Genomic DNA, 20448 nt, shown 5'->3' with positions numbered 1-20448 from the left:
ATAGCTCCCCGAGCGTTCATATATTCTTTTAGGCTTTGTTCTAGACCGTTGCCTTCGCATATTTGCTAATTTCATTTACTTTCTTTTAGTGTCATACACTAATTTGTTTCGGATTAGTTCGATTTGGCATAACTTTTTTTGTCCACGCTATCGAATTCGTGGGTGTGCGAAACTGTGTGCTCCTGCGTACTGTAATCTGACTTCAACAAAAAAAACGAGAGTAATGTAGCGGTCGGTTATTCACGTAGGCGCGTAGCCAGGACTAGCCAAAGCCAAAGGTAGCAAAAGCAACAACACACAGCTGACGCTCATCCACGTAAAACCGTCCAAAACGTATCAGAGAAAAAGGGGGAAATTGCCTTGAAAAAAGAGAAAAAGGGTGAAATGACTCAAATTCCCCCCAACCGCTCCACTTCTCACTAGCTCGCATCTCCCTCCCATGGCGGCTTCGCCCGCCCTCCTTTCCCTCTCCCTTGCTCCCGCCGTCTCCAGGCATCCCCACCTCCTCTTCTCCAGCACCCACTCGCCTCGCCACCTTCGCCTTGCGCTTCCCTCCGCCTCTTCCTCTTCCTCTCCGTCCCCCTCCCCCTCCCCCTCCCCGCGTGGCGGCGGCGTCTTCCTCTCGCCGAGCGCGCTCTCGCAGCTCGACGCGCTCGCCGCTTTCCGCTACGCGCACTCCTTCCCCCACGGCATCCTCACCGTGCGCGCCCTCACCGCACCCGACGACGCCGAGGCCGACGCGCTCGTCGGCCTCCTCGCCTCCTCCTTCGCCGAGGATGTCAGGTGGGCCCCTGCGCAGCGCTATGCCCAGCTCCTCGCGTTCGTCATCCGCCGTTACCTCCACGAGCGCCGCGGCCTCGCTCCCCACGCCGCCGTGCTCGTGGGTTTCTACAAGCCCGCCGTTGCGGAAGAAGGAGAGGAGGGCGAGGACGGCGAGGATGAGGGGGAGATGGCGTGCACAGCCGAGGTGTCGCTGGACGCGGTAGGCGCGCCCGGGGCACCGCCCACGCCCACGCCGCCGCTAGAGTTTCCTTACATCTGCAACATGACCGTGAAGACCTCGTTGAGGAGGTAATGGATAATGCTCTCATTGTAGCGGCCATTTTGCCCACCTATTTATTTTGTAACTTAGGATAAATATGTAGGCATCATTCAGATTGGAATTAAGATGCTAGGTATAGAGTTAACTGGGAAAAACGCTTCCTTAGAAGTATGGACTGTGGAGCATTTGAGTAAAACAAATTTAGCCAATTGTGACATGTCAGTCCTTCAGACTGGAATTACAGTCCTCTTTTGATATTGAACATGATCAATGCGTGATACAATTTAAGTACGGAAGAATCATTTCTTTTTTATAACATATCTTTGAATAGTTTTTTTGGAGCCATTCATCAAAGTACAACAATTACGTGAAAACCAGTTAAAAGAAGCAGTTTCATCTAAATACCTAGTGGGGTGGGTTTATTACAAAATTTTGTACTAATCTCTACCATTCTAATCAAGTCCCACCAAAATAAGCAGTGTAGACCTTTTCAGTTTTTCTAGAATTATTCTACAATGTTATAATCGGGTCTCACCAAAATAAGCAGTGTAGATATTACTTTTCAGTTAAACTGATCTACACTGTTATAATTTAACCCCACCAAAATAAATTGTGTAGATATTTTATATTTTTCCATCGATTAGTTAAGAATTCTGAATTCTATTATGACTAAGTAAATGTCCATGCGTTGCTACAGAAGTTTTTCTTTATTGCATGAGGTGTTTAAATGTATGTGTCATCATAGTCCCTAACTTTGTGTAAAATAAAACATTTATCTCAAAATATACATCAATTGATTCAACTAATCAAAAGAACATGATAAATATGTCTACTAAATAACATGCATGATAGCTGCAGTGATTATTTTGGTGACATAAGAGGTAATCTATGCAAGGTAGCGCCACCAACTCGGATCTTTATAAGAGTAATTTTTTCACGCAAATCGAACGTGGCACCTTGAATTTTGCTTGGCTAGATTTATTGTTCTTTTATGAGATTCTTACATTATTTTCTACTAACCACACCATTAGTATCTGGTCCCACCGAAATAAGACGTATAGATCTTTTCAATTTCTCTAAAAACGACTGTACACTGCTATAAGCTATTCCCACCAAAATAAGCATGCAAGTATTTTCTTGTCTCTAGGACTAATCTTCAAGAAAATAAGCAATGTAGATCTCTTATCTTTCTCCCAATGTGAGAATTCCTATGCCTCGTTAGGAAATGTTACTTTAAACTTACCTGTTGTTTATAGATATATAAATGGGTCGGTTGCAAAATATGTTGGTTTAATGCTATATGGAATAACTAGTGAGAGTGGATTTCGTGCCCGGCCAGGCACATGAGCGGTTAATCTGGACCATGCAGTCTATAATTAGGCTCTATGCCTCATTAATACGGCTGTGCATGCATTTGTTTATGAGTTGGTTCTCTCTCTTATGAGTAAGAAAGTTAAGAAAACATACTTAAATGTGTGAAAAATGTCTGAAAATGATTACCCAGACAAATGTTCATGTATTTTAAGAGCTTGTAAATTTTAGTTGGAAAAATAAAATAATTTGTGCCCTCAGAAAAACATATTTCTATGCTTAAAAGGTACTCCTCCATAGTGCCGAAGTATTACATGTATCTAGACGTATTTTAGTATATAGATACGTCCATATTTAGACAAATTTGAGTCACTTAATATGGGACGGAGGGAGTAAAAGGTTTGAACATTAAATTTGTTTTCTTTACAGAAGGTAAAAAAACTTCTATTGTTTCCATATTTACTGGCACAAAAAGATTCGGGTATTATATGTCTATCTTTTTCTCAGAAATCTTTAACAATTGGAAAATTGCTTTTCCCACCTAGGTGATCCATTTTCAAAATACTAGTGCATGACTGTATTAAATATCTTCCATTCATAAACTAAGCAGCACATGCAAACGGATCCCAATTATAGAGTGCAGGGTCTAGATTAACCACTCATTTGCCTGGCCAGGCACTTCTCACTTTCTCGTAACTTACTCATTTATATAATGTTATTTTTCCTCAAAAGTTACCTTAATGTTGCTCATCAGGAGAGGAATTGGAAAGCAACTTCTTAAGGCATGTGAGGATCTAGCTGTCAAGATGGATGCGAAAAGACGTGTATATCTTCATTGTCGAATAATCGACCAAATTCCGTTCAACATGTACAAAAAAGCAGGATATGAAGTAGTTCAGACTGACAGTATTTTTGTCTGGCTGAGCCTCCAGAAGCGCAAGCACTTGATGCGCAAGGAATTACCGCAAGTTGCTTCTGGCAGTAATTTTACAACCATAGATTTTGATGACAATGTTTTGATGAACTAAACATTATCTAGCACCATCAGGTACACATGAGTCGAATCTTGTGTATAAATCTATGTTTTTGTTTCATCACTAATTGCCATGTGCATATTTACTGCTCTATACTGCTTATCAACTGTCTATAATGAAATAGTTTTCATATAGATGAGTTGGCTTTATCAATCTAAGTATTTGTAACATATCTTCACCGACTAATTAATGCGCCAACTGAGCAGAAATGATTTGAGCACACACAACTCTGCTGGTTTGGAAATTTGATCAAGAAATGAATTAATGAAAATGTTGATTGGAGTGAGTGGATTTTTTGGTTCTATTCTTTTGTATCTTTCAACATACATAATTTTATTGTTCATGCAATTTTTTCCCATCGGAACACACATATTATCCTATTCCTGAATATAATGGACACCTTTGCAGAAGAGTGAAATGAGGTTCGATTCAGACATAATAAAGAAGTAAAAGAGGGACTCTCTGGGATCTCATGGATTAGCAACATGCCCTGTATCATTGGTCTACCAAGTATTTCCTATATTTGTTAAGCACAGCAAGTAATAGCTCATTCCACATATCAATTGGTCCTGGAAGGTACCAAATGCGAACAGTCACTGTAACCCCTCATCCACTGGTTATTCCCATGGATCCCTGGGTGTGCATCAGGTCTCATAGACATAGCTTTGGTTATATCTAAAATCTCTATATTCATCCCTCCCTTGTGTTTTTTCTCTTTTTGTGCTCTGTTTACTTCCTCAACCTGAACATTTCTTATTGCCCATTCAATCGTGCTGGTCATTGCTTTATCTTCTCCCACTGGTTCAGTTCTGTTGCAAGATCCTCCGGTATCCCATAATCCATTTTCAAAGTGTGCCGGCGTTGCTGTCCGTACCACTGTTAACTGCAATCTGGGTTCCTGGTGTTTGTTCAAGTTACTGAGAGTCGTCTTAAACACCCTTTGAATCGCTGAAAGAACAGTGAAGCTTGTGATGTTATCCTCTGAGCAATATATGCAACCAATGAGTTTCCCATCTTCATAGAGATAATTTGTTCTGAAGAACCAACGTGAACTAGACACAACCAAGATATTGAGCTCATGTAAGTTTGCAGCTAATCTTGCATCAAGTTTATCTAAGTGTATGTCATGCGATTCAACTAATGTGCCGTTGATCTCCCTTTGAGATTCTTCTACTAGAAATTTGGTCCACAGTGCCATGAGAGTGAAGTTATGAGATCTGAAGTGCCAAGTGATAAATTTGTCTGTTGTGTCGCTGTGAACTTTCGCTGGAACTTCTACCTGCATTGGTTTGGACAGTTTGTCTCAGATCTACTCACGATAACAAGAGAAATGTTTCCAGATGTAAAGCAAATGAAGAAGAATTGCTACAGTACTGTAAGTATCTATGATAAATTTTCTGTAGCATTAAGGTAGATTAAGTGATTAACGACTTGATGCCTATTGTTCTTGCATAAAACCCATGAAAATAATGGAGGTCTGCTACTCTGAATGTTACCAGCCTAGCATGCAAATTAAAAAGGTGAACTTGAGGCACTTTTGCCCATTGTAGCTTCTAAACCTTCGGCCTTTGGGGCTAATCAATGAAGCCATTTAACGATATCTGAAGTTTGGTTATCTTATTTGACATGGTGAAGCCTCTATCAGAACTTTGATGCCCAGTTAAGGTATTTATTATCTTAACCAATAGCATTTTTGTGCAAGTCCGAAAAACGCATCGTCTGATGTCTGCTTCGGGAGCTCTCGCCCCTGACACATCGTCGTTCCCGACCATCGCGGCCGGTGAGGTCTTCTCGGCCACCCAAAGCAGACCTCGACCCCCCACGTCCACATCCTCGGCGCGAAGCCCGTTTCAAACATCGGGCGCCCTAACGCTCGACACATGTACACAACCTTGACGTGGGCGCGCGAGGGTGGAGGGCTCCGACTGACGATAGGGACCTAGGCCATGGCGCTGACGAGGCAATTGAGGAATACTATGGACAACTCTGGAGCATCCCCACTGTGTGTTCCCCGCCTGCTAGGGTTTTAGCTACCAACTCCGCCGCCATCAACCTGGTCTGGATCCGTCGAGATTTGTTCGTGGCGAAGAACTTCACTGCCGATGACTGTTTCCCGGTAAGCTCCACCGATCGATTTGCTCTAGAACCGATTCTCTTCAGTTTCACTCGGGATTTCTGGAGTAGGATTCACGGGAAGGCAACTTTTGCCGACATCCTCAAGCGATTGCCGATGGAAGGTGGAAGGGGTTCGGGATAGGAAGGTGGTTGCGGTTGTGGCGGCCGTGGCAATCAGCGGAAGGGCGGATTTCACAATCCTTATCAATATAATCACCCCAATCAGACTCAGACCGCGGCGCCCTCCCTGGACTCGGCTCCGGCGACGAGGCAGAATCAGATTCCAAATCAACATGTTCAGGCCCCTAAGCAGACTCTGCCGTAGAATCAGTAGCAGAACCAGGTACCGATGGGACAGGATCAACATCAACAGCCGATAGGGCAAGTCCAACAGGCTCTGATTCAATACAAACTACCTCAGATTGCTCAAACAACTCAGGCTTCTTACCAGATTCAGCCGTCGCAGTCGATGATGCAGCCTGTGCAGTTCCAATTTGGACAGCCCCTTTAGCAACAAATGTTTGGTTACAACCAGCAATTTGGTAAGGAAATTCCCATCTATCATCCGCAGATGCAGGGGCAGCAACACAAACTACTCAAGCTCCACAGGCTTTATATCAACAAGTTCCACAGACCCAACAGTTACAGATTGAATAGACGCAGCATTCTATGAATCAGCCACAACAAGGGTAGCAAATGGTCCAATATCAACAAAATCATCTGATGGGACACAACAGGTGGTGCAGCAGCTATGTAACCCTCAACTGATACAACACAACCAGAACACTCAGTTAGTGCAATCTAGCAATCCCCTGATGGATACTCTTCCTCATAAGGATGAAACTACACTATCTGGTCAGGTTCCACAAGCCAATCAGATGACCATGGATAAGCAAAAACAAACTACTACAAACCAAGCAGAGTCAGTGCTGAACACTGGACATAAGAGGGTTGGTAACCAACAGCAGCAGCAAAAACAGATCCCTCAAGGAAATGGTGCCCAATAGCAGAATACTAGACCTAGCAAGCAAAAAACTAGTGAAGTAGAACCTGTACAAGTTATGGATCCTAGATATAAAGATCTGATCTGTTTTAATTGTGGTGGTCCAGGTCACTATGTCAACAATTGTGCCAAACCAAAATTATGTTTCATATGTGGTAATGCTGGACACCATATGGACAATTGCCCAGCTTGGGGTAGAGAGATCCCTATGGCTCAGTTTATTGGGAGTGTTAACAGTGGCCTTGGTTTTGTTCATGTCAATGTGGATGATAAAGCTTCTACAAAATGGTTAAACATGTCAAATTGTGGTATTATTGCTGTTACTCATGGATCTATCTCTGTTAAGAAACTGCGGGAGTGTATGGCAGCTATACTTGGGATAGCTCTTGGCCATGGCAAGTGAGACAACTTGAGGAGAAAAGCTTCTTAGTAAGATTTCCACCTACAAAAAGAGTTGAAGACTTAGTAGGTCTCCCCTCTATCAACTTGAGAGAAGGACAGGATAACCAGAGAATGACTGTGAAGATTCTAGCATGGGATGGTGATACACCTGATGTGGGAGAACTAACTGAAATTTGGTTACAAATTAAAGGGATACCACCTAAATGGTGTACCTGGAGAGTGATAGCACAGATATCAAAACACTTTGGGTTGCTAATCGATGTTGATTGGAGTGAGATATTTAAGTCTTTCTATGAAACTGTCAGAGTTAAACTTGCTGTCAGAAATCCTTCTAAAATCCCAGCTGAAAGATTGATAGTACTGAAGAAAACGTTCTACCTGTTACAGTTTACTATTGAGTGGGATAACATTGATATTGACAAGATTATGGGTCTAGATGACAAAGATTATGATGGTGATGAAAAATATGATGATGATAACATTATGGATGATGAGCTCTAGGATTTGGAGAAGAATACGGGACCTGGCCAGGAAAAATCAGGAAAGGAAGTGCCCCCAAGACCCCTTGTAGGTGGGTCACAATTTGCTCCACCAAAAACCACTCAACTACTAGGATTACAGACCTTAGTATGTGCCAATTTACTAGATTCTGATGAGGAAGAAGTGCTACCTGACAACTCAGAAACCCAAGGGGTGACAATTACCAGCCAATCACCCTTCGATCAGAAGGCTAAATGCAGCATGAAGTTGATTCTTGCTGATGAACATGACAATTCTGACAAGTATGTGGTTATTGAAGAGAACCTGGATGGGATGCAACTGGAGAAAACCTCAAAATATCTGAATAGCCTCAACTCTGCAACAACTGCCCTGACTCTTGGAGAGAATGATGATCCTAGAGATTCACCTTTTGGAACTGATCTCCCTGCAGAGGAAGAATTTCCAACTCCTGCTGAAGCAAAAGGAAAAACTAAGAAGAAAAGCAAATGGGGTCCTGTGGTGGCCACAAGACAGAGTAGTAGAATTAACCAAGATGGTAAAACTGTATTGAGCAGAGCTCAGGAGATCATCTCTCAGAAGAACTTGGAGAAACCACCAAAAAAAGGTATGCAGTTCAAAAACTCCTTTGCTAATATCTATAATTCTAAATTAGAGCAAAATGCTAAAGATATTAATATCTGCCTAGAACCTACACCTGCTTCTGTTCATAAACAGATTAACCATCTGAAACAACAAGAATTTAATAGACTGACAGCTTTAGCTGATGAACTACCTGAAATCTTCCTACCGGTTGATATTGATGTTACTTTTGAAGATGAACTTGAATTAAATACAAATTTAGCATGTGATGATTTCACATATGACTCCCCCTTAGTGACCATGATCATGATATTGAGCAGGATGATATTATGCATGTGTCGTACAAATTAAGGAAAGATAGGAGTTATATGTCTAAACATAATGGAAGAAAATTTGATAATGCAATTCATCATTTGGAATGTGGGGTCTGAATGATCCCAAGAAAGTTAAAAGAGTCTCTGAACTCCTTAAGAGTTCATAGTCCTGCCGTTATTGCCCTGTCTGAAACCAAAAAAATGGACTTTAGTCCAATTTTCCTGGAAACTCTAGTTTCCTTTGGAGATTTTACATGGCAGTACTTACCATCAAATGGTACTACTAGAGGCATCCTCCTTGGTATTGATTTAAATTTGTTTGATCCCATTAGATGGAATGTTGGTTTGTTCTATGTGTCCTGTGATATTAAAAACAAGGTAGATGGCTTTAGTTGGAAATTTGTTGCAGTTTATGGACCGGCGTATGAAAACCTCAAACAACAATTTCTAGATGAAATCACATCTGTATGTAATGCCTGTACCCTTCCCATTTTAGTAGGTGGTGATTTCAACTTGATTCGTCAAGCTAAAGAAAAAAAATTCAGGCAATATACACAAGAATTGGGCTGATAAATTCAACAACTGGTCTAATGCTTCAGCTCTGATGGAAATTAAACCTACAAATAGAAAATATACTTGGTCCAACAATCATGAAAATCCTATCATGGCTGCTCTAGACAAAACTTTTGTTTCCACAACTGGTGCTTTGTTGTCCACCTTTGCTAGAATTGGCAGTGACCACACCCCTTTGTGGTTAGACTGTGGGGGCTTCTCCACACCAAAAAAATACAATCTTTAGATTCGAAAAATGGTGGCTATTTGTTGATGGCTTTATGGATTTAGTGAGTCATAATTGGGGGCTTTCCTGCCACTGTTCATATGCCATAGATATTTGGCAATTCAAAATTAGAAGACTCAAAAAATTTCTTAAAGGTTGAGGGATGAATCTTGAAGCTGACCAGAAAAGATACAAGATAAGCCTTATTGCTGAATTTGACTGTCTGGATATAATGTCTGAATCTCAACCTCTACTTCCAGAGGAAAACAGTAGAATAATGGCCATTAGAGCTGAACTTCAGAAAATTTGGACAATGGAAGAGACTAAGGCTAGGCAAAGGGCAAGAGAGAGAGATATCCTAGAAGGAGATAAAAACACTGCATATTTTCATGCAATTGCAAATCAGAGATGGAGGAAGAAAAGAATTCTATCTTTAGATGGACCACAAGGTCTGGTTCATGATAATGGAGAGATGTTACAACTTGCAGTAGAGTTTTATAAAACTCTATTTGGTAAGGAAGATAGACTTGATATTAATCTAGATAGTGACTTTTGGGCACCTGAAGACATAGTCACTAAGAAGGAAAATGATTTTCTTGATCAACCTTTTACTGAAGAATTGATTAAGGAAGATGTTTTCTCTTCCTATGCTGAGGGTGCTTCAAGACCAGATGGATTCTCCTTTTTGTTTTACCAAAAGTTTTGGGACACAATTAAAGGAGACCTACTGAACCTGGTTAAGGATTTTGATGAGGGCAAAGCAGATATCTTTAGATTGAACTTTGCCATGCTAACTCTGATCCCTAAAGAGCCTGATGCTACTTCTCTTAAGAAATTCAGACCAATTGCTCTAACAAACTGTAGCTTCAAATTTTTTGCAAAAGCCTGCACTATCAAAATGGGAGCATGTGCTAATAGACTTATTTCCTTAAACCAAACTACTTTCATAAAAGGAAGATACATTCTAGATAGTGTGGTGACAGCCCATGAATTAATACATACAATTTTTCAACAGAAAGAGCAGGGGATCTTACTAAAATTGGATTATGAGAAAGCTTATGATAAAGTTAATTGGGAGTCCCTGGAAATGATGCTCTCCCAGAATAAAATAAAAGCCCTTGTTCAAGGGGGCTCTGTGGGTGTTAGGCTAAATGATATTGAAAGTGATTACTTCCTTACTGGAAAAGGTCCGAGACAAGGGAACCCTTTATCCCCAATCTTATTTAACTTGGTGGCTGATGTCTTCACTAAAATGCTTTATAAAACAGCAAATAGTTCTCAAACCTTAGGCCTTCTCCCTGAGTTCTGCCCTGGAGGTGTTATTAGTCTGCAATATGCAGATGACACCTTAATTTTCTTGAAAAATGACATCACCATGGCACAAAATTTAAAATGGATTCTTACCTTGTATGAGCATATTTTTGGCATGAAAATCAACCACCACAAATCTGATATGATACCTATGAATCTAGAGGAGGAGGAAATTAACTCCTTATCACAGATCTTTGGATGCAAACAAAGTAATCTCCCCATTACCTACCTGGGAGTTCCACTACACCATAGCAAGTTGAGAAAAGAGGATCTTCAACCTATGATTGACAAAGTCATCAAAAGAGTAGCTGGGTGGAGAGGGCGTCTCCTCTCTTATGGAGGTAGAATTATTCTGATTAGAGCTTGCCTTGCAAGCATTCCTATTTATCTACTTTCCTTCATTAAATTTCCTGCTTGGGCCATTCAGGCTATTAATTCTCAGATGGCAGATTGCCTTTGGAATAACTGTGAAGGACACCATAAATATCATTTAGCTAATTGGGACATCATGGCCATGAAGAAAGAGTTTGGGGGCTTAGGTATACCTAATTTGAGAGACCTTAATGTCAGTCTACTGGCCTCCTAGATTCGTAGATTTAATCTGGACTCGAATAGACTATGGAAAAAATCATCAACTTTAAGTATGAAGTGGATAATCCCAACATCTTTGCTTGTGATAATCATAATTGTTCCAAATTTTGAAAAGGTGTCATGTGGGCCTGTAAGGCTGCTAAACTTGGATACCATTGGCTAGTTGGTGATGAAAAATCTATTCGTTTTTGGGAAGACCAATGGTTCGGGGGCTCTAGCCTATCCATCCAATTCTGGGAGCTTTATGTGATTTGTAATGAACAAATGGCTACTCTTGCGAAGATCTGGGACGATGGGGAAATAAAGTTATCCTTCCGACGTGCTTTTGGCCCCAGACTTTTTGAACAATGGGACGATTTAGTTCAAATAGTTTCTGCTGTTGATTTCACTTCTGAGCCAGACCAGATGATCTGGAAACTGAATAACTCTGGAATTTATTCCTCTCAATCCTTGTATGCTATAGTTAACTTCAAAGGAATCCAACCGGTGTTTGTGCCTTCTTTATGGAACATATATGTTCCTCTCAGAATTCATATGTTCCTTTGGTTGGTAAGTAATAACCGAATACTAACCAGGAATAATTTGAGTAAGCGACAAGAACTTAATGATAAAACTTGTTTGTTTTGCAATGAGCCTGAATCAGTTACTCACCTTCTCTTTGATTGTGTGGTAGCTAAACTTCTCTGGACTGAATTGTCTACTATCATACAAAGACCACTGATTGATTCTTTTGAAAATGTGGCCACATATTGGCTGTGTAATAAAAGGCATGGAGTGGTTAACATGATTTCATCTGCACTTATGTGGACCATTTGGAAGTTTCATAATGACCTACTCTTCTCTCGTCACATCTGGATGAACATACAGGTATTGTGGAGGAAACTGCTGCGATTATTGAATCGTTGGCAGCCATTGTGCCCCAAGAGGGATATCTAGATTTGGGACAGATGTCTCCTGCTCATGGAGATCAAGGCGGCGGAGGTTCCCCGGCTGCAGTGAGCAAGAAACGCCGCACCTCTATACTTGGACCGGGGACTCCGAAGGTGGGGGAGCACAAGCCACAGCTGCAGCTGACGGCATGTTGAACTTCAACTCAGGCAGCTGTACATCCGGTGCTCTGCCCTACTGGCGTCAGAAACTTAGACTGTCAAAGTGTTGCAGTATTTTGTTTTCCCCTAGTTTTCGTTTGATGGCTCTGTAGAGCACGTTTTTTAAGTCAGTTTCAATTTGGTTGTAACCGGGAGCTTTAACTGAACATGTTTGTTTCGTTTCCGATGAAATGGAACAGGGCAGCGATGCGTTTTATCTAAAAAAACCAATAGCATTTTTTGGTTCTTTCGCACCAACTGAACTAACCTCTCTCTCTCTCAATAATGCTTGACTGCCTGTCCCTGTATATAGACAAAACTCAAAAAGAGAAAGTAAAGAGTCTAGAAGCAAGTTAATGTCAGGGTGACCCTAGCATCAGAACTAAATCACTGCTGAAGTATTGCTATTGCATATCACATGTATCAGAACTAAATCACCGACTATTCACCTGATATAATAAACAGAGGAGTGACTCCATCTGATTCCGTCCAATCGAATCCCCAGTGAAAGCCAATAGTTCGGGTTCAAACCTTGCCATATCACAACCCTGTGGCATCCACCTCCAGTTTACATAATCCATTTGCTTTCCATACTTTCCACAGTTTTTTGACTCTGGCATTGTCAGGCATGTTCAGGGGCGGAGCTAGGGAAAAAATACCGAGGTGCACAACTTTAACAAGAACACAAATTTATATACAATTTCAACCAAAAATCTCTTAGCCTGGTGTCCTGATGCTGCTAATCCATGGTGCACCATCAAAAATCAGGTGTAATTAGCACTAATTTTCCTTTTGGACCCTGGTGCCTGTGCATTAGGCAGCCTCCACCTAGCTACGCCCCTGGCCATGTTATGTTATTGTAGGTTGGACCTCCAAAATCCTTGACCCATGTGCCATTGAACAGATTGCAGTCTGTGCCACTGTCATCTTGACCTAAAAACAGCAAAAGCACCATCATTTTCTTGGCCAGAGAAGTTTGCTTTGCTTGATACCCATCAGACCGCTGGTACTTATCTTCTGTGACCCTCATAATTTGAGGGTTTTAATTTTCATATGCAAAAGTTTTCCTTTATGTTTATTTGTTGTGGTACTTGTTCTTATGTTTGCTTTGTGGCCTTTTTTTCTCCGTAAACTAATCTCAGCAGATTGCAAGAATCAAACAAGATATGCCTATGCACGTAGGTTATCCGACATTTTCTATAAAAAAAAGTACTCAGATTATCCGACAAGTGATGTTTGAATCTACAGAGCTAACCAGGCTTAGGAGAATTTCATTCACAAGCTTCGAAACCTAACTATTTGAGATTTCCATAATCTAAAATATATATTCATATAGTGAACATTGAGCACCATCTTATGATGCACTTTGTGAAACTAAAAATGGAAATTGATTTTCAAAATAAAAAGGTTCTTGTCTCTCAACAAATGCTATAGAAATCTGGCACCTTACTGAACTGTACTGGCAGTATTGCTTGAAAAAGAACGAGTGCATAAATATGTACAGTACTAATAGAGAACAAGAGGCATACTGGTGATGGCCGCCTGATGAGAAGTGTATGAGTTGGCTTTGGTGAGTCATAGAAAGTCTGGACAGGATAATATGTTGACAAAACAAGGACGAATACCACAGTGCTTGGTATCAGTGAAAGTGCTCTTCCACCGGGAAATACTTGACTAGATTTTCGGATGCGGTATATGCCATGGAGATTTGGAGGAGGAATGCTATCCTTAGCCATGACAAGGTTATGGTTGTATCACTGTAAGAACTAACAAGTGAGAACCTTCTTATAGATGAAGAAACGTGAAGAGGTGGGGTGCAGTGCTCGCATAGACAACTGTGCATAGTTTCTTTACTCGTTCTGGTACCCCTTCCTCCCTGGAATCAAAAGGAGCTCTTAACGAACTGTTGGAAGTTAATCCCTAGGAAGCAATCTCGAGTACATTTTATAGTCATTGTCCTAGGTGTTATCAATCTAGGAGATTCTTCTCGGCACAGCTGACTAGCTGAGGCCACTGAAAATCTCCAGAAATTTGTTAGTATAAAAATTCAGGATAAATGCATATTAGAAGTATTTCTCTGATTGTAACTTCTCTCTGTTCTGTTATGTTGCATTGTTCTTTTTTCTCATATGAAATGTTTTTTCTTTAACAGGAATTCAGACTTCTTGTCACGCTTCGATTATTTTTAAGAGATCTTTTCCTTCCAATTTCTGAATGAGGTTGGGTTGTTTTCTGGGTACTCACCCAGCGTAGTTGGTTAGGAGGAGGATTGTTTAGTAGGCAAGGGCATTGCTGTTTTCTTCTTTCTTGCTTGCTTTGTTTCTCCTTTTTGAGGAAAGATGGACATTTTGGTAAAAATATCTTTCACGGAGTGCTCCTCCGACTGACGACGGGGGGTCGCAGGTGAGCTACAGCCTGGTAGTATCTTCTGTACAGTACAGCTGCCGTTCAAAGTTTCATGTTTGGACGATCTCAAGGTAAAGTCGACTTTACTGACAGTGACACTGTTCCAAGTCGTAGCAATGTTAGTTTTAGCTAGATTTGTCAGCAATGTCGCGAAATTTTGGTGCAGATGATTTGATGAACCATGGATTTGGGAATAACTTAAGCGGGTTACACTGCACGAAACTTCGTCATCTCCGATGGCCACCAGTGAAGAGTATTTTAGGCTGGCTTGATCCTCGGCGGTAGCACTTGCGATAAGGCAAATATTTCCTCAGTTAAATATAAGATGTTCTAATTTTGGAACCAAATATTTTAAAATTTGATTGATGTTATAAAAAAATTACAAGCATCTATAACATCTTACTCCCTCCGATCCTAAATTGTTATCGAAATATTACATGTATCTAGACGTTTTTAAGAATAAATATATTCATATTTGAACAAATTTGAGTCAAGAATTTAGAATCAGAGGGAGAACCTTTTTAGCGCCTAACCGTCCGGGGCTGCCGATTTTGGGCGCCCCCTCCTTATCTGTTAACTCGTCCTCTCCTTTTCCCTTCCCTACTTACTCCCCTCCTCCAGATCTCGGACGTCAATCCTTCCCGCTGGTTGTCGTTCTTTCCTGCCGCAAATGCTGCTCCTCTCGGTACATCATCATCGTGGGCCCTCAAAGACCGCCACTTCTCCCATGCGCCCCCGCAGCTCATTCCCGTGCGCCGGGCAGACCGTCCTCCCGTGCCTCATCGTCGGAGGCTCAGGAGATATATGCTAGTGTGCAATAAAAAATAGCTATACTTCAGAATAATACTGAAGAAAGGGGTCTACATATATCACGTCAGGAGTCAGAGATGGTTATATTGGGTAAGAAAGATTCACATATTGCTGGAATGCAGACCATTGCAGCTCCTCGCACTCCACTGTTGTTAGTGAGGGGTTTCCTTTATTTCCCCTTCATCAAGGGTAAACCATCTGTCCCCGTTATAGAGCGTCATGGTAATTATTACTTGAAAACCAAAGTGCTTCTATGCCCCCACCGGGATTAGTTTTTGCTTACTTCCAAAATTTGAGAAATTAAAGCAAAAGTTAGGGAAAGTTAAAGGTGAAAACAAAACGTGGGGAAAGTAAAAATGCTCTTCTAACAGTCCCAAACTCCCAAAATGGGTTGTCAGAATTTGTCCGCTAGATTAAGGGCCAGTTCTTTTCGGCTTCTTGAACCGACTTCTCCGAGAAGCTGCCCTCCTTCAGCTTCCTAGAGAAGCCGTGACCAAAATTTGATTAGGCTACTAAACTAGTTTGAACTGAACTATTTTGAAAGTATAGCAAAATTTATGATGCGACTTCTCCAGGAAGCCAGGTGAGGACAGCTTTTAGGAGAAGCCGGTCCTAGAAGCCGAAAAAAACGCAGCCTAAATCCTGCGAAGCTCTGCCAATTAGCAACCCCCGTCTATATGCCATTCTAAATTAGTTATATTAAATCGGCGTTATATATCTTCATAATATATACTTATTATTTCATATGGTAGATATTAGTATGTTTTTCTAGAAACTTGGTTAAATTTGACTTAGGACAAACTTAAATCATCTTATACTATTTAGGAATTGAGGTAGTATTTGTTTTTATCTTTGCATATAAAAAGAGATTTAATTGTTTTATTTTCCAAGGAAAGAGCTTTATTCATTTATCGTAGTATTGTCATTGCAATCGCACTGGCGTGGCCATGTCTTTGGCTGTGGTCAGCTAACCACATAGACTTTTAGGAAAATAATCATATATGAATGCAAATTCATGTCAAAAAATGGAAAAAAAACTAGCTAAATCTGTTATACCATAATAATGTACTCTCTCTGATCCTAAATTTTTGACTCAAATTTGTCCAAATATGGATATAACTATTCTTAAAAAACGTTTAGATACATATAATATTTCGACAACAATTTAAAATCGGAGGAAGTATTTGAAATCACAGGTTAGAAAGCCTTAGCCTCGGGGGCTTTTGTGCACCATTATCTGATTGATCGGTGCCTCAAGGAACCTCATGCTTTTAACTTCACACAGAACTCTGGTGAGGGTTGTGTTGCGCACGCTGTGCCATTGGCCCGTAGCATGATCAGGATTTTAGGCTCCCGAGTCCGTATTCCATTCAGCAATTTTTATTCCATTCAGCAATTTCATACTCGTCAGGCACACATACTCCACGGTGTCTGATCAACAGTACTTCTCGGATGCAGTAGACGGAAACGAAGAGGCTTTTTTTTTTAGGAACACACGAGCTTTATTGATCATCAAAATAGGGGTACGTGACGCAAAAACACCAGACTCGTACCCAGCCACTCAATAGAAGACTCGTTAATCCACGCAAATCGTGCACACTCGTGAGCTACTGAGTTGGCTGAGCGACGGACAAAACTAACACAAAAGCTAGAAAAAGACACACTAAGCTCGTTAACTTCACTAATGATCGGAGCGATCACCGCACGACACAAAAAGCTAGAAAAAGACACACTAAGCTCGCTAACTTCACTAATGATCGGAGCGATCACCGCACGACACAAAAAGCTAGAAAAAGACACACTAAGCTCGCTAACTTCACTAATGATCGGAGCGATCACCGCACGACACAAAAAGCTAGAAAAAGACACACTAAGCTCGCTAACTTCACTAATGATCGGAGCGATCACCGCACGACACAAAAAGCTAGAAAAAGACACACTAAGCTCGCTAACTTCACTAATGATCGGAGCGATCACCGCACGGTGATTCCTTCTCTCCCGCCACAAACGGACCAATTCCGAACTATCGGACTCAATAATGATATCGCTGAAACCCTTTCCATGGGCAAACAGCACCGCATCCCGCATCGTCAAGGCTCCAATGATGAGCGGATCCGTGATGCCCTGATACAAGCGACTGTCGCTTGCTCCAATGAAACCCGACGAATCTCGAGCTACTCCACCTGTAGAAGCCCGGCCTTCATCAATCCGAACTGCACCATCGGGAATTAAGTTTAATCTTTCCGGGGCCAGGGCCATGCCACATACAGAGGGACCTCGCTGCCTTCACCTTCTTACTTTTGAAGCTATTCAGCAATAACAAAGTTTCAGAAACAAATTCGATAGAAGTAGCTGGGTTATAACCTTGATCACCATGGCTCCATTTGTTTCTTGATTACCATATGGCCGCCATAATCGAGATGATCTTTGCTCTATCCACTTTGTCAAAAGCTGCATCACAAAGAATATCCAGCGCCCACGAACGCTGGTGCAGTCTCGGAAGCTTCAGATTTAAAAGCTCTCTCGCTGCGCATGCGAGCATTCTACCAACTCATGAAACAGCGTCTCCGAGCTCGATTTGCACACCGGGCAGGTACCTGACTCCATGACACGCCGTCTGGCGAGAGTTTCGAAAACGAAGAGGCTGGCCTCCACTCATTCTATAGCTGCATCAGACATGCTCCCACTCTCTCGATCAATTGGGCTGTTACAATTTTCCTACTCCGGTACGTTCGTGACTCGCAATATTCGGCTGCTCGGTCGTAACCAGAAGCAGGCGCTGCAGAAACGACCGAAGCTCGAGCCTGACCTCGGGCCCATACCGAACCCCGAAGATTTCCCTTCGCACGCAGGCAGAGGCTCACGGGTTTTTCACATCCTCGCAGGCCGCAATGATACCCCTCTGCTTCTTTGTCGTGAGCTACCCCTTTCGAGAGCTGATCCGACAAATCCTAGAGCAGCGTGAACACGCGTTGTAGCCCACCACAGCGTGGCAGTGACCAGTGAGTACGTGCTCCGCCCCAGCCCAGCTCTAGGACTCTCCGCGAGCTCTCGGTGGAGTGCAGCTCAGCACTCGTACCGTCGTACGCCCGCGGCCCGCCATCCTACCTTTGTACCCAAGTCCCAAGGGGAACCAGGGTACAGGGCTACTCACCGTTCGCCGGTGGCCTCATCGTGCCGCCCATATGGTTCGTCAACCCGTGCGCATTGCACTTGCAGTCTTGCAAAGTTGGGCAGCGCGACCTTCCCGCAATACTGTATTACAGCGTACAACTGAAAGAAAAACTTTCATAGAGTAGTACAGTAGCATCCGTACTAGCCTACGCCCAAAAATGCGTTGTTTGTATAGGTTGTTGAAGTTCTTGATGGTGGCATAGGCTACTGAACTGATGACTGAACGAGTAGTGATCAGGAAAAGGAAAGGTGGGGACAGGTTACAGAAAAGCAGTACTACGCAAGGAAAGGTAGGGACAGGTTACAGAAAGAGAGCAGTACTACGCGAGAAGCATCCAAAATTTGGTGAGCAGCTCGTGAGTTTACAGCAGTAGATCTGTACAAGTGCTCGCTGGACTCAGCTGTCAAACGCAAAGGGCATGCAATGGTCTTCTTGCCAATTGCGTGCGCGGCTGCGCGCGCATGCCCACGCCCTTTACGAATTTGGTTTGTTGCCAAACGATGACAGGCCTCTTTGCAAGAATTTCGAGACGGGAAGAACAAAAATGCTTGACCAATTTCACGGAAGCTTCCAAGGAAAAGGGAGAAAAATTTACATGTTCCGTGCCTCCATGGGGCTTGGTTGGAGTGCAGTGTGCAGAGTTTTATTGTTTGAAAAACAATCCAATTCCCGTAGAAATCTAGAGAAACTCGTATGGTCATATCTCAAAACCAAAACAAGTTTTAGATCCAAATGTGCTCGTAAGCAGAGCATGGAGGTAGAAGAACGGATATGCCTGTGAGTCGTAGCATTGGCACCCTGGAATCTCATTTACTCCACTCAGCCAAGCACTCCTGGCACGTCTCGAGGCGATTGGGCAAGTGCAGTCGCACGGTGTCACGGCCCGTGGCTGCAGACCATTCACTACTCTACTAGGTGCGCCCTGATCGGGAGCCAACCTGGCGCATTGACCCCGGCCGGCCGTGGGCACCACCCTGCCACGCCATACGCTACGCAAGCCTGTAAAGTGTAAACTCTTCTTCCCTTGGCTCTCCTATTTAGCCATCTCTCACGCAGGCCAGCTACCATTGCCACCGAGACCCAAGTACCCTCGGTCCTCACTCTCCAAGAAAGCACTTGTTGCTACAGATCACTCCGGAGGCATACCCATGGCGGTCGGCAAGCTTGCGGTGGTCGCCTTAGTGGCGTCGTCTCTCCTCATGCTCAGCACCATCAAGGCAAGGGAGAAGTAGTATTCAGTTTAAGATCATGCGTACACATACTGAAGCTGGTAACATGACTGATTTTTTGTTCTCGACACTTCCTGATGATCGATAGGCTGCCGGATACGCTCCTGCACCTGCTCCCCTTGGGCCTCCTCCCCACAAGATCGTAGACCCCTCCAAAGGTATGCATTACATTAGTTCTGCGTGCAAAGTTGATTTCAGAGATGACGTGTGGCTCGATCCTTCGCAAAATAACGTGTTTTTGTCTTCTTCTTTTCTTTGTGTGTGTGCAGACTGCGGGGGGGCGTGCGACGTGCGGTGCAGCGAGAACAAGCGCAAGAACATGTGCTCCCGGGCGTGCCTCAAGTGCTGCAGCGTGTGCCACTGCGTGCCGGCGGGCACGGCCGGCAACCAGGAGACCTGCGGCAAGTGCTACACGGACTGGACCACGCACGGCAACAGGACCAAGTGCCCGTGAACGGACGAGGCTCCGCGACACCGCATATGCATGCCTGTGTCGTATGTCTGTCCCTTCTAGAAATCTTAGCTAGCTCTAGCTTGCTCAGGGTTGATGTTGGTGTGTGTGTGTGTTACCTTCTTCGGAACCAGGCTCTTCCCCATTTTTACTACCGGCGTGTTGGGGGTTCATCTTGGTTAGGAAGGGTGTTTTGGCGAGCTGGTGCCTGTTGTTTTTCTTGTGTAAAAATGAGTGTCTTCTACTGTATGTCATCATGTTTCTCCTCTAAAACTTTATGTGATCAGTGCGCGGTTTGCGCAGTAACC

General features: G+C 42.8%; 3 protein-coding genes across 6 annotated transcripts; 2 read left to right on the top strand and 1 right to left on the bottom strand.

Moving 5' to 3' along the window:
- Positions 1 to 377: 377 nt before the first annotated feature.
- On the top strand, positions 378 to 12316 carry LOC100826512. Of its 4 annotated transcripts, XR_002961180.1 has the most exons (5): positions 378 to 1071; positions 3108 to 3401; positions 4195 to 4467; positions 4565 to 4762; positions 11849 to 12316. XR_002961180.1 is itself a non-coding variant. In XM_014896199.2 (3 exons), the coding sequence occupies exons 1-2, from the start codon at positions 440 to 442 to the stop codon at positions 3379 to 3381; spliced, it is 906 nt and encodes a 301-aa protein (XP_014751685.1). In that variant the 5' UTR covers positions 378 to 439; the 3' UTR covers positions 3382 to 3401; positions 11849 to 12310. The 4 variants fall into 4 exon arrangements, 3 of the variants coding, with proteins under 3 accessions (XP_014751685.1, XP_024311777.1, XP_003581326.1); XM_014896199.2 differs by lacking the exons at positions 4195 to 4467; positions 4565 to 4762 and having other exon boundaries at positions 11849 to 12310; XM_024456009.1 differs by lacking the exons at positions 4195 to 4467; positions 4565 to 4762; positions 11849 to 12316 and adding an exon at positions 3796 to 4080.
- LOC104585356 (protein ALTERED XYLOGLUCAN 4-like) lies at positions 3883 to 4703 on the bottom strand. Its single transcript, XM_010241701.3, is given in 2 exon segments — positions 3883 to 3969; positions 3971 to 4703. Coding segments are annotated over 2 exon segments (789 nt in total). The 5' UTR covers positions 4673 to 4703.
- A 7196-nt stretch (positions 12317 to 19512) lies between the features above and the next one.
- LOC100829758 (snakin-2) lies at positions 19513 to 20448 on the top strand. The gene is made up of 3 exons (XM_003579880.4): positions 19513 to 19677; positions 19778 to 19847; positions 19959 to 20448. The coding sequence occupies exons 1-3, from the start codon at positions 19609 to 19611 to the stop codon at positions 20141 to 20143; spliced, it is 324 nt and encodes a 107-aa protein (XP_003579928.1). The 5' UTR covers positions 19513 to 19608; the 3' UTR covers positions 20144 to 20448.

This window comes from Brachypodium distachyon, chromosome 5, assembly GCF_000005505.3.
Source record: "Brachypodium distachyon strain Bd21 chromosome 5, Brachypodium_distachyon_v3.0, whole genome shotgun sequence".
Classification (NCBI taxonomy): domain Eukaryota; kingdom Viridiplantae; phylum Streptophyta; class Magnoliopsida; order Poales; family Poaceae; genus Brachypodium; species Brachypodium distachyon.
The sequence above is the reverse complement of the archived record's forward strand: the minus strand, read 5'-3'. Positions and strand labels throughout refer to the sequence as shown.

What these genes read in the sequence shown, in the direction of transcription:
- LOC100826512 (XM_014896199.2), top strand. Translation starts at nt 440, where the DNA reads ATGGCGGCTTCGCCCGCCCTCCTTTCCCTCTCCCTTGCTCCCGCCGTC. An exon ending in GTGAAGACCTCGTTGAGGAG is followed by an intron (nt 1,072 to 3,107) that starts GTAATGGATAAT and finishes GTTGCTCATCAG; the next exon opens with GAGAGGAATTGGAAAGCAAC.
- LOC100829758 (XM_003579880.4), top strand. Translation starts at nt 19,609, where the DNA reads ATGGCGGTCGGCAAGCTTGCGGTGGTCGCCTTAGTGGCGTCGTCTCTC. An exon ending in TCATGCTCAGCACCATCAAG is followed by an intron (nt 19,678 to 19,777) that starts GCAAGGGAGAAG and finishes GATGATCGATAG; the next exon opens with GCTGCCGGATACGCTCCTGC. An exon ending in GATCGTAGACCCCTCCAAAG is followed by an intron (nt 19,848 to 19,958) that starts GTATGCATTACA and finishes GTGTGTGTGCAG; the next exon opens with ACTGCGGGGGGGCGTGCGAC.